Genomic DNA, 25,199 nt, shown 5'->3' on the forward strand with positions numbered 1-25,199 from the left:
TAATTGTATATTTTATAATTATTTTATAATCATTTTTAATATTACTATAATCAATATAAATATTCAACCTGTTGTGTAGTTGAAACACAACACACAAACCCATCAATGTTCTTTTGTTTTTTCTTTCTCTTTATTAAGATACTTGGACCTGACTTACTCTTAAAAGTTAGCTCATAGGAGGAGGACTACCCTAGCCCTTATAAGGAGTATTCTCATTCTATTTTTAACCAATGTGGGACATCTTAACACTCTTAACATGGTATCTAGAGTCTAATAAAAAGGTAACCTTAAATCCTTGCATACCTGATGGGCAGCCCATTGGTGAAAAACATTTTCTTTAAATTGTGCTTCAATTCCAGTTTCCAGTCTTCCCTCCACCAGTGTCACTGTTCATCACTGCTGCCATTGTTCCGGTCATTTTTTCAAGCAATCGACAACACCATCAATACAATCCCATCCCTAGAGACCCCATCACGAACGAAGCCCTCACACTCTTGCAAGTGCCATCACCGCATTGTGTGCCTTCTTTCCCCAGCCACTGTCGCTGCTGCACGTCTGACCACCAACTCATTTGCCGCCTTGATCTGCCCTCAGTTCTCTGTGTCAACCCTCCTACAGGTGTTTTTGTATATTTTTTATTTTGCTGCAGGTTTTCTCTCTTCTCATTGTAACCCATGGTGAGTTTTGCTCCTCCGAAAGCTAATGCACCCATTTTCACCGGTTATGTCATTGTCTCACTCTCTACAGAGAAGCTAGACGGCTGCAACTATGATTCTTGGGACTTCGACATCAAACTTTAGCTCAAAGGCCAATGCTTGACATCAAGAATATCTTTCTTCATGGTGATCTCAATAAGGAAGTTTACATGGAGCATCTTCCTGGATTTGTTGCTTAGGAGGAGGGAGTTCTTAGGATTATTTACCAAAATCTTTATATGGCCTTAACAATCTCCAAGGGCATGCGTTGGTAGATTCAGTACTACTGTCCAAGAGTTTGGAATGTCTTAGAGTGAAGTTGATCATTCAATTTTTTATCCACATTCAGCCATATGATGCATTTATTTGATTGTTTATGTTGACAACATTGTTATTACTAGTAGTGATCATGGTAGTTAAAATCGAGAGTTGAATCGTACGATTTTACGATTTGGGTCAGCCAAACAATGCAGATCGGAGCAAAAATCGGGGGAGAGTAAAATCGCATTGAAATCGCGATTTGTATCGTAAAATCGGTTAAGTCCTGATTCGATTTCGATTTCAATAAATGCAGGTCAGATGCAGATTTTGACCCAAAACTTTTATAACCCGAACCCAACCCATTTTAAAACCCGAGCCCAACCCAGTTTTTTATTTAGGCGCGAAAGAAACCCCGCTATATTAAATCCCTCTTTTTTCTTCAGCGAACCCTAGCGTGATAACCTTCTTCTTCTTCCTCCCGATCCTTCATTTTTTCTCTGCGATCTCTCTGGTTTTGTCTGCCGGTCTGCGCCATCTCTACTTGTTTGCTATTTTCTTCTCATATTTCTCTGTTTTCATCATGGAACCCTAAACTAACAAGGGGACAAGCTGACAAGGACTTGCTAGTTTTTTCTTCCTCCTCTATTTTTTTAAATCTTGTCCGAGAATGGCATCAAACATGGCTGGTGGTCAAACCGCAGATGGTGGTGTTTCTAGGTCACTCCCAACTGCAACCAACAGCTCCACTGCTATGGGCTCTTCAAGCGTGCCTCAAAGGTCGATTCCCCGAAATGCCCGTGGAAACAAGGGTGATGTGGGATGGAAGTATGGATTTTCAGTTCAAGGAACTGTGAAGGTTCAATGCAAATTCTGCCAAAAGGTATTCAATGGAGGGATTAATCGCCTAAAACACCACTTGGCTAAAACAAATCAAAATGTTGAAGCTTGCAAATCTGTTCCTGATGATGTGAATAAAGAGATGATGGAGATTGTTACTTCCTTGATGAGAAAAGCAGCTAACAGAAATGGCTCTTTGGAAATTGGTGAAAAGAGAAAAGCCATTGAAAGTGCTGAAATTGAGAGTGCTGGGATTGGACAGTTTTGCAAGAAAAGGGGTGTAGGTTCACAAGCCACAATAAACAGCATATTCAAGAAGGGTATAAGAGAGGATGCATGTCAAGCAATTGCAAGATTTTTCTACAACAATGCCATAGCTTTCAATGTGGCAAGAAGTGAAGAATTTCCTACCATGTGTGAATTAATTGCACAACATGGTCCAGGATTTAAGCCACCCTCTTATCATGAGATTAGACTGAAGTATTTGAAGCAAGAAGTGAGGATGACAATGGAAGTTATTGAAGAACATAAGGCTGTTTGGAAGAGTGTTGGCTACACAATAATGACAGATGGGTGGACTGACAAAAGGAGAAGAACCATTCTGAATTTCTTAGTGAACAGCTCGAAAGGTACAGCGTTTTTGAAGTCAATTGACGCTTCGCACATTACCAAAACAGCTGATAAAGTATTTATGATGCTTGATGAAGTTGTGGAAGAGGTTGGTGAGGAAAACATAGTGCAAATTGTAACTGATAATGTAGCAAATTATAAAGCTGCTAGAGAGATGTTAATGGAGAAAAGGAAGAATTTATACTGGACTCCTTGTGCTGCACACTGCATTGATTTAATGCTTGAAAATTTTGAGAAAAAAATACCCCTCCATCAGGAAACAATTCCAAAGGGCAGAAAAATCACAACTTATATTTATTCAAGGACTTCTCTCATTTCATTATTACAACGCTTCACAAAAGGAAAAGATTTGGTGAGACCAGGTATCACTCGATTTGCCACTTCATATTTAACTTTGGTATGCCTTTATGAGAACAAAGGAGCTCTTTTAAGAATGTTCTATGACAAGAGAGAGAAATTTGGTAGAGGAAGTTGTTTTGGACAATGGATTTTGGAAGAATGTTTCAATTTGTTTAAAGGGTGCATATCCTTTAATTAAAGTCCTTCGTTTGGTTGATTCAGATGAAAAGTCAGCCATGGGCTTTATTTATGAGACAATGGACCAAGCTAAAGAGGCTATCAATGGTGTCAAGAAGAGGTAATTGATTATCTATCAAATTTAGTTAAAATTAAAATTTAGTAGTTTTCATTTTTAAAAAATTAACCTATTTTATTTATTTTTTAGTTACATGCCTCTATGGAATATCATTGATAATAGATGGAACAAACAACTTCATAGGCCTTTATATGTTGCTGGCTATTTTCTCAACCCTCAGTTACATTATAGTCCTGGATTTAAAGTTGATCTTGAAGTTAAACGAGGACTGTATGATTGTATGGCAAGGATGGTACCGATATTGAGGAACAGGCCAAAATTGATGTTCAAATTGATGATTTCAAGAAACAACAAATGTTTTTCGGTAATCCCTTAGCTAGAGCAACACTTCAGAAAAAGACCCCAACTGATTGGTGGGAGTCGTATGGAGACGAACATCCTCTGGATGTGAACGTAATTGGAGTACATTTAAGATGGTAAAATTTTTAGTAAAGTTGTTTTAAATTATCTACATTCTACAAGTCTACATATTGCTTATACATATTTTAATGTGTTTAGATCCATACCACAAGGAGAAATCGTTTGAAGCAAAAGACAATGAATGATGTTGTCTTTGTTATGGCTAATTCAAAAATTAGTAAAAAAGAAGTAACTTAGGAAAGCTCGTGACTTAGACTTTGATGATGTTTCTTCTGATGATGAGTAAATTGCAAAAAATGATGTTGGAGATATTGAAGGGTTAGATATTGAAGGGTTGGATTTGGATGCACACAATTTGGACTTGGATAGAGATGAGAACTTATCCCAAAACCAAGATGGAAACAATGCTGTTGAGAATGATGTTGATATGCTAAATTTGGATGATAAAGTTGATGGAGATGAAGACGAATACCAAATGGTGAATCTTTATGATTTTAATGTGGCACAATTGTTAAATTAGACATCTTAGAATATTACTAGTTAGTAGTTCTTATGCTATTTTCGCTTTTGTGCTTTGTAATTTACCAAAAACATGGTGATTTGGATATTTTGGGTTGTTAATTTGTTACATTATGGATTATGCTTGATAACTTTCTTATGGAATATGGATTATTTGAGTACTTTTAGTGATTTAATATATATTTTTTAATTTCAGCTATTTTACATGCAGAATATAAACTTATATTCATGTATATATAATTTTTGTAAAATCTTACGATTCGATTTACGATTTTACGATTTACGATTTTTACTTAACGATTTGAAGTAAAATCCCGATTTTAACTACCTTGGTAGTGATCACCATAGCATTACACAATTGAAGAACCACCATTTTTAGAAAAAAAATCTTGCTTAATTTCAATAATTCTTGAGAATAGAGGTGGCACAATCCAATAATGGTATTGTAATATGATATTGTAATCTCTCAGAGAAAATATGCATTGGATATCTTAGAAGAAACAAGTTTGACGGGTGTCAAATTTGTGCATAATGCTGTGGCTCCTAATTTGAAACTTCTACCAAGTCAAGGGGAGCCTCTTTTGGATCTAGAGAGGTAAAGGAGATTGGTGGGAAAGCTGAACTATCTCTTTGTTCGTCGTCTAGACATCTCTTTTGCTGTCAATTTTGTAAGTGAATTCCTTAATTCTCCTTGTGAAGGACATTGGGATGCATTGATTCACATCTTAAAGTATATCAAAGGAACTCTAGAAAAAGGCCTCTTGTATGAGGACAAGGGTCAGGCTCAAATTGTAGGGTATTCTGTTGCATGTTATGCAGAGGCAAGGTTATCAAAATTGAGAGTCAAGGTTGGAGCAAAAGGAAGGTCTCGGATTGGAGGATTGGTGGATCGTAACACAACTGATAAGAGTCAACTAAAATGCAAAATTATATTTAAATACATATCTATATGAATAAAAAGTAATTCCTTTAGAACTACTTATAAAAATGTTTAGTATAGTCCTTCTTCTCTTATCAATCCATCCATCCATCATAATGGTGCATCCCATTTTCTTCCAAAAAGTTATATGTTCCTCCAAAGTTTGCTTAGTAAAATCAACCTTTTGCTTCAAATATTTCACTCTAATTTCATGGTAGGAAGGTGGTTGATTTCCTTGACCATGTCTAGCAACCAACTCAAGTATCTTCTTATATTCTTTACGCTTTGCCACATTAAAAGGAATAACATTGTTGTAGAAAAATGAAGCAATTCCTTGGCATGCTTCCTCTCTTAAGCTCTTCTTAGAAATGTTGTTTATGGTAGTTTGACTAGTCAACCCTCTTTTGAAAACTTTTGTAGGAGTTTCCTCTTCCCTTTTTCTTCTTTCACTTATTACTTGTTCATCATCAGCAGCAGCAACACTTGCTTTTCTTTCATATTCCTTTGACTTCTTTATCAAACTTTCTTAAAATGAGGATACAATTGCCCACAATCCACATGTCCTTCCAAATATCATTACTAACAGATGTAAAAGCTCAAACATCCTTTTGGGTTCCAGCCAAATGGTGCTTCAACCCATAATTTCCTCCATCAATATTTGCACTTAATATTTCTTATACTCCCATCAATTGAAATGCCATGTTTCCACCCCACATCATCCCTATTTCCACGAGTGTTTCTCAGCATTTTCACACTGCCACCAGCCCCATTCAAATTACCAACCCCATTACTGCTCCCAACAGCACTATTGTGACCACTTGCCATTGTAGCCAAAAACAGAGCACACAGCACCAAGAAAGGGATGAAAACAGCACACAATGACAGGGAAAGGGACATAAAATTTGCTGTTTTTGACAAAATAAAAACAGTGACCCTAAATCGTACACAGTAATTTTCACAGCAACAGAAAAGTGAAGAAATGAGAAGGAAGAAAACCCATGTGCAGCAGTGCAGCAACCTGACCCATGGCTTTTCCAGACAGAAACCGGCAACGAATATGAGGAGAAGAAGGTTGGAGAGTGTTGAATGTGAGGGGGAAATAGAGGCAGAGAGGATCGAAGCTTGCTGGCACGTTGCTCCAACGATTCATTGCTCTAGCGGGACGATGTGTTCTGCTCCAAGCAGATCTGCGATTCATAGTGGTTTGCAACTCACTCAAGGGCTTGCATCGCATTGAATTGCATGCTCCAACAAGTTGATCACATCTTTTACAACACTAATAGGAGGTCAACTTCTGGCTATTGCATTCTGATTGGAAGTAATTTAATTTCTTGAAAGAGTAAGAAGCAAAATGTGATTTCTCTTTCCAGTACAAAAACAGAATATTGAGTCATAGTCTCAGCCATGTGTTAACTTATCTGGCTAAAACAACTTCTTAAAGACTGAGATTTGGGGAGGTCGCACAAATGACACTTATTTGTAAATTGTAATAACCAAGCAGATTTGCATATTGCCTCACCTCGAATCCACGAAAGAATAAAACATATTGGGATAGATTATCCAAAGTCATCACGGCAAACTTTGTCAATCCAAATGATCAACTAACATATGTACTCACCAAGTCTTTAAGAGGTCCCCTTCTGAAGTTCATATGTGACAAGCTTGATACATATGATTTATATGTTTCAGCTTAATAGGAAGTATTAAATATGTGTAAATATGTTAATTAGGGAAATTAGGTAACCATATATTCTGTAATTATTTTTGTAATCATTTGTGATATTATTATTATCAATATAAATATTCAATCTGTTGTGTAGTTGAAACACATGGATTCCATCAATGCTCTTTCGGTTTTTTTTTTTTTTTTTGGCTTAACAATTTTCAATCTGATGTCCAAACATATACTCATTAGACTAGACCTATCCAACCAGTGCCTTGGCCATTAGTAGATATGGATCCTTCATAAAAAGCATTGTAATCCCATCATGATTTTTCTCAGCCTTGTTTCTTTGCTTTTAATTTTTCTCCCATTAAACAAAACACCACTTCATTTGGAATGCAGATACATATTTCTACCTTTAATAAAGTACAAATCCACCAATCATTATTCTATGATGCATTCATGTAGCTAGTCACATTCAACATTCATAACTCGTGCAAACATGCTACAAAAAAAATGGCAAATAAATAACCGTTCACCCTATCAAACATTCATAGACACCATAAAATTGCTTTGTCATATTTTGTTGTCAGTTAATGACACAACTAGACCTAGACATAATCAAATGACTCAAATCAACAGCAAAAAGTTTTACAAGAGGCAATCTTGAGAAGTTAAGATTTTGAATAATTTCTTGTGTTCTTAGGTCACATTGTGAGAGACAACAGATTCAATTTTTTTCTCTAGTGTAAGAAGCTTAACAAGAACTTTAGATATTTAGAATATTCAGCCATTAAGTCAAATTATTCTTATTAAAGGTCATCGATCTAAACTAGGTAGATATTTTTATTCTCCCTGTTCTGAGCTTCAGTAGACGTTGCTTGGGTATGTCAGATAATTACATGAAATCCCTCTGGAATGCAGCAGGTTACATAGCAAGCAAGATGATCCAGTGCATTAAGATGTGTGCTGTAATGCAAAAACCCAGCAAAGAGAATGGTAGCTCTTCTTACCACAACCATCATAGGAATCACCATATATTGAAATTGAATGAAAACAAACATACTTTGTACATGATTAAAAGTAGTAAGCAAAAGAAAGAAATCAAAAATTAACAGACTCACCTGGGGTAGGTCTTTCCTCATCATTTCAGCAAAACGATTCCCATTTTCACCTTCATTCACATAGTCCAACTCCTCAAAAAATCGAGCAGCCCACTCATCAACCAACCCAACCACATCTATGGAGACCTGTAAAATGTTGGGAAGAATGCAGTTGGGTTCAGAAGATGACATTTATAATGTACAATTCATTTAGTATCACCAATTTATCGCAAAAATCACTTAAAATTTTATTACATAAATAACAGACATGACTTTAAGTCTCTGTTCACAAATATTTAACTTGCCTGAGGAAATTTTCGAAGAGCCAAACCCAATTTTCTAATAATGAATAAATCAATTGTAACTGTTTCAAGAACAAAAGGCCTTTGCACTTTAACAGCCACCAAATCTCCATTTTCCTTTAGACGGCCCTTATATACCTGTCCAAGAGATGCTGCATGGGGTATCACAGAAAGATAAATATATGTTGATTAATTAACTTGAAAAATCAGCCCCAAGAGACTATACTTTTCAATTACAAAAGTAATATATGATATATCTAACTGGTTGTTTGGAGAGCTACCAGCAGCAATGGGAGAAGAAGATAGTTCCGAATAGATGTTTTGCCATTGCTGACCAAGCTCCTCCTCAATTAGGGCCATAGCCATATCATCTGGAAATGAAGGAACCTTCACGTTTTATAGTATTCCCCCACACCCCCATCAAGAACAAAAGAACTTCAGCACAAGGAATAACTTACAATATCAGAATAAAAATGTAATTGTGTGACTGCTAATAATTTTCAATATTTACAGCACTATCTAACTAAATAAGCTAACCGAAGTAATGCTGTAAGTTATTTCAGAAATTAGAACATAGATATTTAAATAAGCAAACAGTTCAACTGTGTCATTTTCTAAAATGATGAATTCATATTTTTGGTGTTATGCTGCTCAAATTGACTATATAAAAAAAATCACATTTGTCTAACAAATCAAATTGTTAATTTTTTTTTTCTCTGCCTCACTATTCTTCCAATGCCAAGCTATGCGATTCATTTGTTAATTGTTAACTATTAGATTTATTTTAAAATGGAAAGAATGGCACATGCAGAAGAGAAAATACAAGAGAAGGGAGAAGGAGCAACAGGCTTACTTTATCACAAAGCTTCTGCAGCTCCGTCATTGCTACAGGTGACAGTATATCAGGCCGAATGCTCAATGCTTGGCCGAGTTTTATGTACGCTGGACCCAAAGATGTCACAATTTCACGTAACTCAATGGCCCTAGCAACTTCATTCTGGTTATCGAAAGAGGACAACAGATAACCACAATGTAACCTCAAAAATTGCATTAGAAACAATGGATATGAAATATAAAAGAAACTGGTACTATTTATATAAACATAACACAAACAAAGGTCATAAGCTCTTTTACTGAATAGAATACTTTTATCGAAAACTTCTTACATATAGTTTTTCTTTCCTTTTCTCTGTTTCCTATTATCCTTTTTGGATTTCTTACAATAAAACTTCTTTCTATAATAAAAAGAAAAAAAAAAGCAAATTAATACACAAGCCTGCTAGATTTAGGACCAGTTTGTTCATATTCTCTTAAAATAAAAATTGATTTTCATAAAAAACATTTTAAAGATTTATAATTGTACTGGATAAGACAAATACTACTCGGTCATTATATTAAAACAAGGAATCCGAATATCCTTTCGGCGTGAAAACAAACACTGACAGACTAAATAAGATTAAGACAGATAATCATTAATTATATACCTAAACAAGAAAGGCTTGATACAGGCTGAGCCACGAGGCCCATTAGCCCATAAGACAGAGAAAGGCCTATAAAAAGAAAGTAAGAGATACAGGTAAAAAGGTGACTTTCAAAATTCTTAGTAGCATTTGTTACCTAAACTGATACATGACTTTATCATCGAAGTACCTTTTGCAGATACACCCCTCCTACGTAAGACAGAGAAAGGCCAGTAATACAAGGACGTCACCTTATTCTACAAAGAAAGATTATTAAGAAGATAAGTGTATCCTAAGCAGGAATATTTTGGTGCCCACCGTGGGGCTCGAATTGTTTAGCCCTCAGTAAACATGGTACAGACAAGGAGCCAGCAGAAAGTACAGAGCCAGCAAGGAGGAGCCTCTCGTCGGCAGGAGGATGCTACACCTAATCCACCAATACCCAAAGTTCTAGCTAAAGGGGAAAGAGATGAAAGCCTTTTTTCAGTAGTAAGATAGCTTAAGGATGAAATGTTGGAAATACAAAGAATGACAGAAAAAGACGCTCTCGAGTTGTCGGCTTTGAGAAAGGAGAATGTCAACTTAAGGGAAGAAATCAAGACCTACATACCCTCTCAAACTACCCCCTTGTCCAGGAGCAGGGAGAGTCCTCGGCCCTGCAAGAAAGGCCAAACACATCAGCAAACGCCTAGGACTCCTATTGAACGAGACAATACTTCAAGCCGAAGTCCTTTCATTCAACCAATTCTGAAAACTAAGTTACCTGAGAACTGGAAAGACTTAACATTGGAGAAGTATGACGAAACCTCCGACCTTGAAGAACATTTGGATATTTTTACAACTTAAGTTAGCTTGTACACAGACAACGATGCTTTATTTTGTCGGATATTCCCCACTTCGCTCCGTAGACCGGCCCTTAACTGGTTTACCAGATTACTCCCCTCGTCAATTTGAAACACTTCGCACACGCTTTAATTTGCAGTTTGCTACAAGTCATCCTCATCCATTGACGTCATTGGCATTAGTTAATATCCGACAAGAGAAGAGACACTTAGAGCATTCATGAAACGTTTCGGCAAAATGGCCCTCTCCATCCATAACTTGGAGCCGGCAATAGCTATGCACCATCTTACAACAGCTCTAAAGCCGGGACCTTTTGTCAACAGTATATGTAAAAAGTCACCTGTGGATTTAGACGAACTAAGAAGTCGGACAACGAAATACATACAGATGAAGGAACTGACCGAGTATCAAGGCCAAGTTCGAATGAAAATGGGGTTACACCAAAGAGAGGCCGACATGAATGAACCATTTAAAAACAGGCAAGAAAACAGAGACAGAAAAGAGCGACTCCCAAGAGAACCGTAGTAGACCTCATACACTACTTTGAATACCAATCGGTCTAGAGTACTCGAACAAGCATTGGCGACTGAGATATTGACTATTCAAGGCACTCGAATACTCCCCCTCGGGCAGATAAGCCAAAATCATGCCGTTACCATAGAAATAGGGGCCATACAATCGAAGAATGTACAGCTTTTAAAGACCACATCGAGGACTTGATTAAAGTTGGTCATTTGCAGGGATTCGTACAAGCTGAGAGGGGCAGGAATGTTCAATCCGAGCCCTCAAGAAGATATGAAGATAGGAGAAATGAAAGGCAACATAGTAGATCAAGGGAGCCACCTATCAGGCGTCATGATGAGTGAGAAAAGTATCCTCGTCGAATCATCAATACTATAGCCGGAGGATTTGCCGGAGGAGGGCCTACCAACTCGGCCCGAAAAAGACATGTAAGACATGTTCAGTCAATAAATCATATATCACTAGGAAGCGAGATCCGAATCCCTCCTATCACATTTACAGACAGGAACTTCTAGGAAGTGGATCCAGTGCAAGATGATCGAATGGTCATAAGCGTTGACATTCTTAATTGCTAGTACGAAAGACCCTAATTGATCAAGGGAGTTCAACTGATATCCTTTGCAAGTTTGCGTCTACAATCCCTCCCCAGACATAGACGAGATGTCAAAATCGTATCTCCTCGGACAGAAGCAAAGTTGGACTTGGAACTTGAACCAAGGATAGACAAAAGGATTCGGATTGAACCTAATGAAGACAAAAAACCTTTCCAATTAAGGAAAAAATCCGAGCAGGTTACGTATCTTGGAATTGACCTATCCGTAAATGAGAAGCAAGTTCAGTAAAGGAAGTGCAACGACTGACTGGCCGAATAGCTGCACTTGCCAGATTCTTGCCTACAATGGCAAAAAGACCTCGACCTTTTATCGAACTCCTCAAAAAATCACAAAAATTCACCTGGACCGAAAAATGTGAAGCAGCCTTTGCTCAATACAAAAGCACATTGGCAGCCCTTCCCAATCTAATAAAGCCAATACCAGGACAGGACATAATTGTCTATTTAACTGTATCTGACAATGCCATCAGCTCGGTTTTATTGCATGAAAAACCCGAGCAGGCACCAGTATATTTCATCAGCTGAACGCTTCAAGATGCCAAAACCCGATACCAATTAATAGAGAAAGCAATATTGGCATTAGCCCACACAGTTTGACGATTGAGGCATTATTTTCAGAATCATCGGATAGTGGTACGTATCGATTGACCAGTTGCCAAAATTTTACAGAAAATCGGAGTTAGCAGGACGTTTAATGACATGGGCAGTGGAGCTATCCCAATTCGACATCCGATTTGAGAACCAAGGACCCCTCAAAGCCCAAGTGCTTGTTGATTTTGTTAATGAGTTCACTACTCAAAAGCAGATCGATACCGATATGTGGAAGCTACACGTGGATAGGTCATCAAATCTTAAGGGCTATGGAACAGGAATTATTTTGGAGGATCCGAAAGCGGTAATACTCGAGCAATCCATACGATTCAGATTTAGGGCATCCAGTAATCAATCTGAATACGAAGCACTACTAGCCAGTCTCAGACTTCCAAAAGAAATTGCGGTCTGACGCGTCACATGCTGGAGTGACTCAAAGGTTGTGGTCGAACAGATTAATGGTACCTACCAAGTTAAAGACCCGATCATATTGCAATACTACCAAGAGTTTAAACAGATAAAAGACGAGTTTGATGAAGTATGTGTTCAGTATACACCGAGATCCCTAAATAAGCAAGCTGAGATAAACTTGCAAAGTTGGTAAGTCAAAGGAAGCCCGGTCAGTTACAAAGCATGATTCAGCAGGAAGTCAATTTCCCTAGCATACACGGACTAGAGTGTACGGAATTGAGAATACATCGCAGAACTGGGTGACAGATATTATTCAGTATCTTAACACTTATAAAATACCTAAAGATTTGGAGCAAGCAAGACAATTAAGAAAAAGAGCAGCAAAGTTTACCCTTGTCGGTCAAGAGCTGTATAAAAGAGGAATCTCCACTCCTTTGCTGAAATGCCTTGATAAAGAACAACCCGACTATGTGACGAGGGAACTCCATGAAGGAATTTGTGGTACCCATTCAGGAGGAAGAACAATGGCAACAAAAGTATTAAGAGCCAGATACTTTTGGCCGACCTTATCCAAAGATTGTGAACTCTTTGTCAAAAAATGCATCCCTTGTCAAAAGCATGGTCCACATATATACTAGCATGCCGAAAACTTTCATCCCGTTCACTCTACTTGACCTTTTGCAATATGGGGAATAGACCTGCTAGGTCCTTTTTCTCTAGGTAAAGGACAATGTAAATTCTTGATAGTCGCTGTTGATTATTATATCAAATGGATTGAAGCCGAACCACTTGCCACCATCAAGGCAAATAAGGTCCAAAAATTCACTTGGACAAATATTATTACACGATTCGCTGTTCCACATGCCCTAATCACCGATAACTTGACACTTCAATGAATTTCTGGAGAGGTTGCACATCAAACACAGAGTCATCTCGTCGAGCACCCCCAAACTAATGGGCAGGTCGAAGCAGCAAATTAGGTCATCTTACATGAACTTAAAAGAAGATTGGATTCGGCAAAAAGAGAATGGGCAAAAAAATTACTTGAGATTTTATGGGCCTATCGGTATACTCCCAAACAATCACAAAGGAAACACCTTTTCGACTAACCTACGGTATTGATGCCATGGTTCCAGTCGAAATTGGGGAGCCATCCTTTCAAAAGCGACACTTTGATGAACATACTAACAGTGAATCTTTAGTTGTTGACTTGGATTTATTGGACGAGGTGCGTGCTCAAGCAGCAATCATGGACAAAACTAGTAGAAGAATAATGGCAAGAAGGTTCAATTCAAAAATAAAACCAAGACGATTTCAGGTTGGAGACATAGTGTAGAAAGCTACTAGAGAAGCACGCCAAGACCAACGAGAAGGAAAGTTCACTGCCAACTGGGAGAGACCTTTTCGGATAATAGCATGCCTAAACAATGGATCATATAAGCTTGAAACACTTGAAGGGAAAGCTATACCAAGAACATGGAATGTATCACATCTTAAACATTATTTTAGTTAAAACTTGTTGTATATTCAGTGCACTCTTTTCCTCGCTCAGGTTTTGTCCTCTTATAAAAATGTGAAAAGAAGTTTTCTTGAGTAGGTTTTTAACGAGGCACTTCATCAATAAAATCACCTCTCTTTAGCAAAAAAATTCGCTCACCATTTGTTTATTCGAGCATTCCCTCCCGAGTACTCCTACTCAGTTAAGGTTGAAAAGAATCCCTCCGAAGTACTCCTACTCGGTTAAGGTTGAAAAGAATCACTCCCAAGTACTCACACTCGGTTAAGGTTGAAAAGAATCCTTCTTGAATATCAATACTCGGTTAAGAATGGATTAAACTATTAAAAGTTGAAAACTAATTCAAACTACATATTCGTTCATGAGTAAATTCCCTCCTGAGTACCCTACTCAGTCTCGGTTGAATTACTAACGTATTAACTACGATGAACACACCTATCACGATTTACATGACAGTTATAAACAAATAAATGAATGTACAAAATTTTAAAGACGAACATGATTGAAAGAAAATGAGCTTATTTGAAGAGGCATAAAATGGCCGTCAAGGTAGTACAAAAATTTAAGGCGGTATCGGCCCTTAATTACAAATAGAAAATTAAATTATTGACCCCTTCCAGCTGCATCTTGAGGTTAGGTTCCTTCGGCAGCTTCATTTCTCCCTTGGTTGCTTGAGTATGACAAGGGGCAAAGGCGTTAGCTTCAAAATTGTCGGCTACTTTGTCATAACGAAGGAAATTCCCTTGAAAGAAATCCCTTCTCAGATCGAACTGAAAAGCAGGAGGCAATTGACAAAACTGCATTGCCTACCGGACAGCATGTTGAAAGTCGGCCTCATGCTCACCGATAATGTTGCGGTGACATTCAGCTACAAAAGCCTTCATATCCTCAGCCTTTTCTTTGTTATGCCTTTCCCTTGCCATGGCATCGGTCAACTCCAAACCTTTGGCCTTAGTAGCCTTCTCGGCGGCCCAAACACGATCCTCCGCAGATCGAGCACGATCTTTTGCAATCCGAGCCCTATCCTTGGCAGCCCAGACTCAGTCGTCCATAATTTTCAAATGCTCCTTCAACTGACCCACCTCATGCTCCAGAGCTTGATTAGTATCGGCCAAGTTAGACCGAACTTTTTCACTTTGCGCCAAAGCATTCTCGGTGTTGGCCAGTTGCTCCTGAGTTTTCTCAAAGTCAGCAATGGGCTCCAGGGCCAAATTCCAAGCCATAACCATGGCTTGGGTTTGGTACTCGCAAACCCATGCCCATTTTGATTTCTTGTCATGACTATCGAGGAGGGCCTTACCTTCTTCAAATAGCAAATATGGACAAATCAACTGTGTTGGCTGAACACCTTTGTCAAAAAAGTCTCCAGTTATTGATAGTGGAGGGACAACAAATTTTGAAGTACTACTCGGTGTAGAAGCAGTTTTCTGAAAGAATTCGGTCTGCGTCTTTTTCCTTGCCTAGGTCTTTTCTCTTCCTTTGGGCACCTTCAGGGACCGAAACATTGGCAAGAAGAGGACGAGTGCTGTCAAGATCAGGTACTCAAGTCTACTTGAGGATGGCGGTGCTCCTCAACCATCGTACCCTCTGGGATAACTTGTTTAAGCACTTGTCAGTAGGTCATGCCAGCTCCCCTTTGCGCCGTTATGCCTACACTAAGAACAAAAAGTCAAATCAATATAACATGATCAATAAAATCATTATCATAGAAACGAAGCATACCCTCCATATCAAACTGCGGATGAGGAGAAGCTCTTGAGGTAGAGACTTCAAATAATTCAAAGCCAACACCTCTTTGGCAGACAGCATCTCTTCAGGATATACGTCATACCGACGAGGTACCCGAGTCCAATGAAAAGGAAAAAAGGGTTTACCTTCATTATCATAAAAGAATTTCTTGCCTACAAGAGGATTTACCTTTACCTTAAAATATCTGGTCTTAAACGATGAAATATATGGTTTAAACAATGGCAATTCGGCTTGCCTTATTAACGAAACCCACCTAGCCTTATCAGAAGGACGGGTACAAAAGAAATGAAGGAAAAGACCTACACTAGGCTATATATAATGAAATTTACGTATTATACGAAATGCTTGCATCGCCGCCCACCCATTCGGATGCAACTGAGTTGGTGCAACGTTTAACAAGCGGAGTACTCCCATTTGAAAATCATCAAAGGGTAAAACTACACCTAATTCTCTAAACATAAATTTATATACAAAGAAGGTACCGGCTAGCCCAGCATCTTCACCAAAAAATACAAGTTCCGGATCTCCCGACCCATCCCCTCGACAAACCTTAACGTGAATAGGATAGGGATCCTCATCCCCCCACAAACCTATCTTATATAAATCTACAAAGTTTCGGAGGCGCTCCTTATAACTAAAATGAGAGATATAGGCCGAAACCTCCCCATCCACCCATTCATATCCTGGAATTGAACAAGGAGGAAAGGTGGGTCTCTCCCTAACAAGGCTTATGCTAGGAAGGGATTCGTCAAAGTCGGAATCAAAGTCTACATTTTCTGCAGTCTTTTCTTGCGTATCATCACCCACGTTCCTTGAAATATTAGCACCGCCAGATGTTTCAATACCCAACCGAGTAGACATTTCCTCCACCCTCTCAGTCCCCATACATTCCTAGAACTACTCGGCCCCGAACCCTTAGACAGAGAATCTTCCCACTCCATTGACTAATCCATACAAAAAGAGGACGACGAAAGAAGCTAGCGTACCTTAATAAGAAAAGAGAGAGGAAAAACACTTCAACAAATTAACAAAGGTATACTCTTTGGTGCGGACAAAAAGATGTACATAATACCTAGACCACCACCACCTTTTTATAAGGCATACCTTTGGGCAGATGAAGGGTCATACCCCTTCTTCAACCGTCAGATCTCTGTCAAGATTAACGGTTCAAGGCACATAAACTTTCGCTTCGGAAGCACGAATCACGAAGAAACCCTAGTTTACGAAAAATCCTAATCTATGATAACCCTAAAAAATCTAGCTTCTAACAAACGACTAACTCAACCCTTTTTACGTATTCGGTTGTCCGAATACCTTTCGGTCTGAGAAACAATGTTTAAACATATATCAGGCCTGTATGTGGTAATAGGATCTAAATTTCAAAATCTAAAGCCCTTAAGTTGTACCTCCTCGGGCTTGGGAGGCTAGTGTACTGGATAAGACAGATACTACTCGGTCATTATATTAAAACAAGGAATCCCAATACCCTTTCGGCTTGAAAACGAACACTGACAAACTAAACAAGATTAAGACAGATAATCAATAATTATTTACCTAAACAAGAAAGGCTTTATACAGGGCTGAGCCATGAGGCCCATTAGCCCATAATACTGCATATAAAAAGAAAATAAGAGGTACAGGTAAAAAGTTGACTTTTAAATATTCAATAAACCGACACCTAGCTTTATCATCGGAGTACCTTTTGCAGGTACACCCCCTACGTAAGAGAAAGAAAAGCTAGTGATACAAGGACGTCACTTTATTCTACAGAGGAAGATTATTGAGAAGATAAAAGTATCCTAAGCAGTAACAATAATAATTATATAAATTCTTCAAAAAAACTTAAAAAATTAATTGCTTTCTTTAGAAGCTAAGAATAGTTGATTGCGGAGGCAGAAAAAAGCTCTAAACAACCATATCATGTATATTGTTTTTTTAGCTTAAACAAAATAGAGCTTTATTATGAGAACTCTTCCAAAGCAATGGAGCGCTAAAAAAAACAGAATCGAGGCCAAAACACATCCACACGGCCACACACACCGACAACAACAACAATAACCATCTCAAGAATACAAATAAGCTATTCAGTCCCACGGGACATTGGAGAATTACCTCTTTAACCTTCTTGTTAACCACATCCCAGGTAATATGCGAAAGAAAACCTCCACCAACAGATAACAACTGCACAATGCGTGTCGCAACGGCGCGTGGACGTTTTCCCCAATACGCAGAAATGCTGGCAGGATCATACACCAAAGGCAAAAATTCACTACTCTCATCTACCTACACCATTACAAAACACCAATCTCTATTACGGTCCTCATCTAGCTATTTCCCCCACTGAAAACTAACAAATACACTGAATAATAATAATAATAATTTAATAATAATAATAACGATGATGATGATGAAGGTTTACGTATATTTTTATGCGTTTTTATTAACCTGATCTGTTAAATTTAAACAAATTTTTATTTAAAAAATATTTATTATATTAAAGTTATAAAGTGTAATTAATATTTTTTAATAATTTGATAATTATTAATTACATAAATATAACTAGCTGCGCTTTTTTTCTTTTTACTACCTAAAAATATGAATTTTTTTTCAAAACCTTATAAAAATTTTCTCCCATTTGAATTCTTAAAAAATACAAAAAGAATCTTGTATTTTTGTCTCAAGTAACGAAAAAATCACCGTATATTGTAAAATGTAAGGCTTAAAAGTGAATAACATTATTAAAGGAATAGAATAATTATATTTAAAAAAAAAAACATTTAAGCCTAATAAATATTCTTCATGCTTCTTAAATGAAACTCACATTAAAAATAAAATATCTTGCGAAATTCACAGCAACGTAAAAAAAAAAAATATTAATTCAGGAAAGTTTCAATTGGACACCTCAACAAGACGAAGTTGAACATCATCCTCAGCGAAGAGCGAATCCCTTAAATTCTGCCCTCGAAGACCTCTCATGAGTGTCGCTAACTGTTCGTCCTCTTCCATTTGCGCCCTCACTCTCTTAATCTCCTTTGAAACATCTCCAATTTTCTGTCATCCGAAACAAAAACAAGAAACGATTGAATTCCGCACTAAGAAACCGGATTTGCCAAAATCAGGATCGGAGAAGTTACCGCGGAGACGCCGTTGACGGCTCTGCTAGACGAAGACCTTGATTGTGAACCGTTGACGTTTTTCGCGGGAGAAGGTTCGGAATCGGCGGAGACGGCGAAAACGCGGATGGAGCGGCGGCGGAGAGGAAGGAGGTTGCGGCGGCTTGGGGAGGGAGAGGAGCGAGAAAAGGGACCGATTCCGCAGTAGACGAGCTGTGATGCTGCGTCCATGGCGGAACCGTGTCTCTTCTATTGAGTTGTAGAGAGAGAAAGTTGAGGGAGTGGTGGTTGTGGTGCGAAGTGTGAAATGCAGCAAATGTTTGTGGTGCGAGTTGTGAAGTGCTTGTGGGGGGAAGTGTGTAAGTGTCTGTGCAAGGAGCCAACGTGGAAAGCATTTTTTGAATTTTTATTTATTTTTATTTATATAAGGGCCACGTAATTCGCTTTCGATAATTTTTTTTTTTATAGAAATTTTCATGCTTTTTTATTTTTCGTTGCCTTTTTTTTAAAAAAAACTAACAACATTAAATTTATATATTCATTATATTATAAATATAATATTTTTATAATTTTATTTAAATATAATGACATTATAAAAGATATTTATACTATAATTCAATCATAAATTATCATATTAATCATAATTAATTTTATAATATTTAATATAAGAATTATACTTATAAATATATATTAATTTATATAATATATTTAATTAAAAATGATATAATAAAATAATGTTTTAAATTTATATTAATTAATTTTATTATATATTAATAACAAAAATTATATTTTATCTTTATAAATATATTTATTATATGAAATTATTTTAATATGTTTTTGTATAGATTAAATACTTTATTACATTAAATTAAATTTTTATTATATTTAAACATAATATCATAATATATATTAAAATATATTTTTATCCGATATAAATTAATGATTTAATGATTAAAAACTTTACTTCTAAGTTAAAGCTATAATTTGTTCTGTTAGTGATACTTGTTGGCGTAGCAGCGGCCTCACGTGTTGTGTGATGATGCAGTTGTTCCCTCCCAATCCCATTGTGGCCACGCATTTACAATTGTCCTAAGGCGTCAATGGTATCGATGACGTGTCAACATTTCGTGTCGCAAAGAAGAAGGGACGGTCCAACACCGTCTATGTCAAGCCGTATAAAATTTCTTTGGATTTGGTTGTCTTATTTATTTATTTAATATAAATTTAAGAAGAAATTTTTAAATTAAAATAATAAAAAAATAATTTTCTGTTGGAACTTTTTTCTACCACGTTAACAATAGTTTTGTCTTTATTATAAATAAAATTATTTTTTTAATTAACTAATTTTATTTAAAAAAAATAAAATTTTTATATAAATAGTTTCGTCCAAACATCGGACAAAAAAAAATTTAAAAATTAAGTAACACAAGGCTCAATCAAATTAGGTTAGTGGTGGGAAGAAGAAAAAAAAGAAATAGATTGTATTATGTAAAATATATAAAGTTATGAGAACGAAAATAATGAAATAATAAATAAGGTTGATGGTGAGAAGAGAAAAAAAAAGAATTGAGTTGTGTTATGTGGAATATTTTATGAAAATAATGAAATAATAAATCAAGTTTGTGATGAAAAAAGAAAGAAAAAAAATTTAATTGAATTATGTGAAAAGTGTAAAATTACGAGAGTGAAACTAATTAAACAATAAATAATATTGATAGTAGAGAGAAAAAGAAATAGGTTGTAGAGATTTACGAAAATATATTTTTATTAGTTATTTATATACATATTAATAATGAACTTAAAATAAAAAATAAAAATAAAATTTTAATATTATATATTATTAATAAATTATTTATAATTAATATATTTTTATTATTAGTAACAACTTTTAATTAAGTTATTATTAATAATAATATTAGTGATGATATAAAAAAATTTGTCACAAATAATTAATTATTAATGACAAATTTTATATTCGTTACTAAAATCTAGTCACTAAAAATCACATTTCTTGTAGTGATAAGAATAATAAAATAATAAATGATGTTGGCAATGAGAAGAGAGAAAAAAAGATGAAAAAGTGTGTTATGTGGAACAAATCATCTCACGGTCATGCATTATATGAAGATTGTGTAATTTTTGAATTTTCTTATTTTCTTTTATGATTGGTCGAAACTAGCGACATGTGTCAAGTTACAAGATTTTCATCTCCTTTTAAGACAAAATTGATTAATTCAAAATAAAAAATAATAGTTTTGTCTAGAATGAAAAGGAAACTATTGCTGATATAGAAGAAAAAGCCTCAAACAAAAAAATTATTTTTTTATTTTAATTTGAGAATTTCTTTTTAAATTTTTATTAAATAAATAAATAAATCTTGGTTAATATAAACTCTAAAATAAGAAATACTAAAAAAAATAATATATTTTTATAGTAAAATTTTAAAAGTATAAGCAATATTTTTATAAAAAAATTATTTTTATTAGTTATTTATTCTCAAGTTTAAGGATTAAACTTAATATCTTCCTTTCTTTACTAAACATAAAAATTAAATACCTAAATTTTGATTAAAAAAATTATGACACTTGAGTCAATTAGATAAAAATAAAGAGAAAATTTTGATTTTGTTTACTTAATAAGAAGAAAAATAAGGTAAAAGAATATAATTAAGTTAAATAATTTTTTCATTCTTTTAATAGAGTGGTCAATAAGTTGGTAAATGAATATTATCAATAATAAATAAACTAAAACACAACAAAAAAAATCTATACGAGAATTAAAACATTATTTTTTTAACTATAACGACTAATTTGTTAATAAGTATTAATTATAGAAATTAAATATATTTTGTAATTAATTATACTTTTTAAAAAGAGAAATGAATATTAAATTTGATTGAGAAAAGACTTATATTATAATTTAATCATGTCTTTAAAAAATAGTTTTTTAATAAACAAGTTTACTTTATTTTATATTTTTATCTTACTTTTAAAGAAATTATTAAATTATTTGTAGCTATTTTAGTCATTTTATTTTAAAAACTTATACAAATTATTGGTAAAAGCAATAATTTGTATTTTTTAAAATAAATTATTTTAATTTGAAATTAAATACATGAACATGAATAAAAGAAATAATATCTTATAAAAAAAATTTATCTAAAATTTATTATAGGTCTTAATTTATTCATCAATTGGATCGTTCGAGTTATCGTATTATTAGTTTAGGGTTTAGAACCAGTTAGGAGCTTGAATAGCATTCATATGACTTGAACATAGAGTTGCTAGCTATTACATACAAACTTAGAATGACTTAGGATATTAGATTTTGAAAGGTAGATTGTAGTTTAAATTTTGAAGAAGCTAGTACACTATATTTTAATAGTGACACTACTAGACACAAACATGCTTCAATTATTGAAACTATTAAAGACTTTCTAAACAAAACTTGAGATATTGGGATCAATCATTCTTATTAAGAAGGAAATCAATGTATGCCAAGATGGGTGTTACAATCCAAGAATCCATAATTTTTTTTAAGTCACCCTTATGTTGTGAATTTTTAACCAAAATAATATATAAAAAAAATAAAAATACTGAAATAGACCTGTCCCAAAAATATTTACCAAAGTAGACCGAATTATTGTTTACGTTCAGAATTCGACTCCCCGAAAGCCGAATTCTGGTCTTTAAATCTGTGGCGAAAAAGGCGACTTCTGAGAGCGGTTAAAAATGAACCGCTCTCCAAAGTCGACTTCTAAGAGCGGTTAAATAAGAACCGCTCTCAGAAGTCGACTTTGGAGCCACAAATTTAAAGACCAGAATTCAGCTTTCGGGGAGTCGAATTCTGTACGTAAACTGGTCTCCTTTGGTAATATGATAATATTATTTTGAATAACTTTTTTTTTATTTATCTCAATCACCCATTTTAATATTTATTTACCTAACTAATAATATTTATCTCAACATGTTTTTATTTATTTTAATAATATTTATTTAATTAATATATATATTAATATAAAAGTTATTAATAAATTAAATAATAAAATTATATTTAATGAAAATAAAATATTAAATTTTTTAAAAATTAATAAATTAGTTTGTAAAATGATATTAATAAAAATAAAATAATTTGATTTATGATAATATCTTTGTTTTTTTAATTTATTGTATGCAAAATTAATTAAATGAAATCATTAAGATTATTTTTGTTAGATAATATGAAATGAATTTATAGATAAAAAATTAAATAAAAGAAGATAAACAACAACTAAATGAAACTTTCATAATTAAAATAAAATGAAACAAACATGGAAATAGAAAAGAAAATACAAAATACACATTTAATTGGTTAAAAATTAAAAAAGATCTTCTATTGCATATTTTTTTCTCTCCATGATGGTCAATATACTTACTGTCATGCCAATCACGAAGTCTTTCTTCAAGTGTTGGGGGTCGTAGGTCTTTTGTTTCTACAAACAATTCAATCTTTGACCAGTTATGTGTACGTTGAATGCTTGAATGAAGTTCAAATATTTTTTTCTATCGTGCGATCATCTGTTGCACATCAGAATCATTTTTTATTTCTATGCAATCATAGACGAGTTTTGGTTGATGACCCAGATCGGTCATCTATAATTGATTATTGTAATTTGTTTCCTGTCTCCATAATCCAGTACCTCACTTACCTCTTGAAACAATTGATTAAAAGTCCAGCTGTGTTGGATGATCATTCTTATTGGGTGAAGACATTTAAACATAAGGCCATAACCATGTGGACAGTTCATGATGGTGGCATGCTGGATAGGTCCCCCAAAATATATTATAGCTTTGCTAGAAGTGATGAATTGAGGGTTTGATGAAGAGCTTGGGGCTGGAGGGTTTAGAAGCGTCATAATTTGTTCTGTTGATCTTTGATAGATGACATAAATTTCAATGATCAAAGAGACTGGAAATTGGATTTCCAGGAAAGCATCTGCGCCACATGAACATCAGTTAAAATAGAAAAAGCTTCAAATATAACTAAACCCTCACCACTGTGATTTGGTTTCCGATAGTACAAGTTAGTGAACTGGGTGTTATGATCAATGCCTAAAGCATTACAAATTCTTTGTTTCAGCTCCACGAATATGCACTCATGTGGGATCGTAAATAATTTTGGAGATGAACACTGAAAGCTCACACCTTCGTGATTATGGGTAATCTGGCCATTTGCAAACGTAACAGCTAGATGAGAATTTGTGAAATTGTCGATGTTTGTTATACCGAAGTCCTCCATCTAAAGTTTTGGATGTTAATGTTATATTTTGTAATGAATGTGTGGTGTTTGTTAACTACATGATATGTCTTTTATAGACAATTTGTAAAGTAGGTGCTTGAAAAAAAAAGGATGGTCAGGATCGTTTATAATGTGTTCAATGGTTGAGATTAACTTTGGTAACGTAAAGTCAATGACAATTTGACACACTGACGCGGTGTCATTGATTCCTGACGTAAAGTTAATGACACTCTGACGCACTGACATAAAGCAATTGATTCCTAACACCCTGACGTAAAGTTAATGACAATTTGACGCACTGACGCAGTGTCATAGATTCCTGATGTAAAGTTAATGACACTTTGACGCATGGTCCATCATAATAAACAGTATCCCGAACAGTATCCCGAATGAAGAACATGAACACGAATATGACTATTTATAATGGCACATTGGATTCCTCGTCATTCAATGCCATATCACATCTTACGAGTGATTTTGACCTCTCCATGACACAATTCTCTCCTCCCAACCAATAGATAGTGACTAGTCAGTCACGCTCAACATTAGATTCTCTTCTCATTCAAGCCATCTCACATACTTCCAAACGAGCTTTGTCTCATCCCAACCAATAAAGATGCCTTCTGACATTCACGTAAATTAAATTAGTTTTTTTTTTAAAATGACATTATTTAATATTATAATTTTTAATACTTTAATTTTGTTTGAAAATGACATTATTTAATATTATAATTTTTAATATCCTAAACTCTAAAACTTTATGATTATAATTTTAAATAAATTTTATTTGAGAAAAAAATTTATTTTTAAAAAGTAAATAAAATATTAAATTATAAATTAATTATTTATACTTGAGACAAATATTTTAATATTAACGGTTTCATATTATTAAGGTAACATTGATGAAGACAAAGTGCATTAACAAAGATGATAACAAATTCATAACAACATTAATAATTAACTATCTCCGTAATGGTGGCCAGTTCCACAACGAGGGCGACGTCTGTGACGTGGTGGGTTTCGTCATTGTGGTTGTTGCTCTGGAATTTCAGGATGAACTTATGGAGGATTTGGATCATCATGAAAGTGTACTTGTTGGAATGCATTTGATGAATTACCAGGTTCATTAGCAAAATCAGGTTGGTAAAGAGACTGCATGT

At 34.9% G+C, this 25,199-nt stretch overlaps 1 protein-coding gene across 3 annotated transcripts in view; it reads right to left on the reverse strand.

Moving 5' to 3' along the window:
- LOC113848331 (uncharacterized protein sll0005) overlaps positions 1–19,118 on the reverse strand; it is a 28,225-nt gene extending 9,107 nt beyond the window's left edge. The window contains exons 1-7 of one of the 3 annotated variants that reach the window (XM_027477793.1): positions 18,784–19,118; positions 18,551–18,700; positions 17,762–17,932; positions 8,798–8,941; positions 8,226–8,331; positions 7,948–8,096; positions 7,664–7,789 (exon numbers count right to left, since the gene is read on the reverse strand). In XM_027477793.1, coding sequence (XP_027333594.1) covers positions 7,664–7,789; positions 7,948–8,096; positions 8,226–8,331; positions 8,798–8,941; positions 17,762–17,932; positions 18,551–18,700; positions 18,784–18,993 — 1,056 coding nt within the window. In that variant the 5' untranslated portion in view covers positions 18,994–19,118. The remainder of the gene's footprint in view (positions 1–7,663; positions 7,790–7,947; positions 8,097–8,225; positions 8,332–8,797; positions 8,942–17,761; positions 17,933–18,550; positions 18,701–18,783) is intronic. The other 2 variants (XM_027477794.1, XM_027477795.1) reach the window with 2 other exon arrangements.
- Between the last annotated feature and the right edge of the window lie 6,081 nt (positions 19,119–25,199).

Source organism: Abrus precatorius, unplaced genomic scaffold (assembly GCF_003935025.1).
Source record: "Abrus precatorius isolate BTA unplaced genomic scaffold, Abrus_2018 Scaffold8, whole genome shotgun sequence".
Classification (NCBI taxonomy): domain Eukaryota; kingdom Viridiplantae; phylum Streptophyta; class Magnoliopsida; order Fabales; family Fabaceae; genus Abrus; species Abrus precatorius.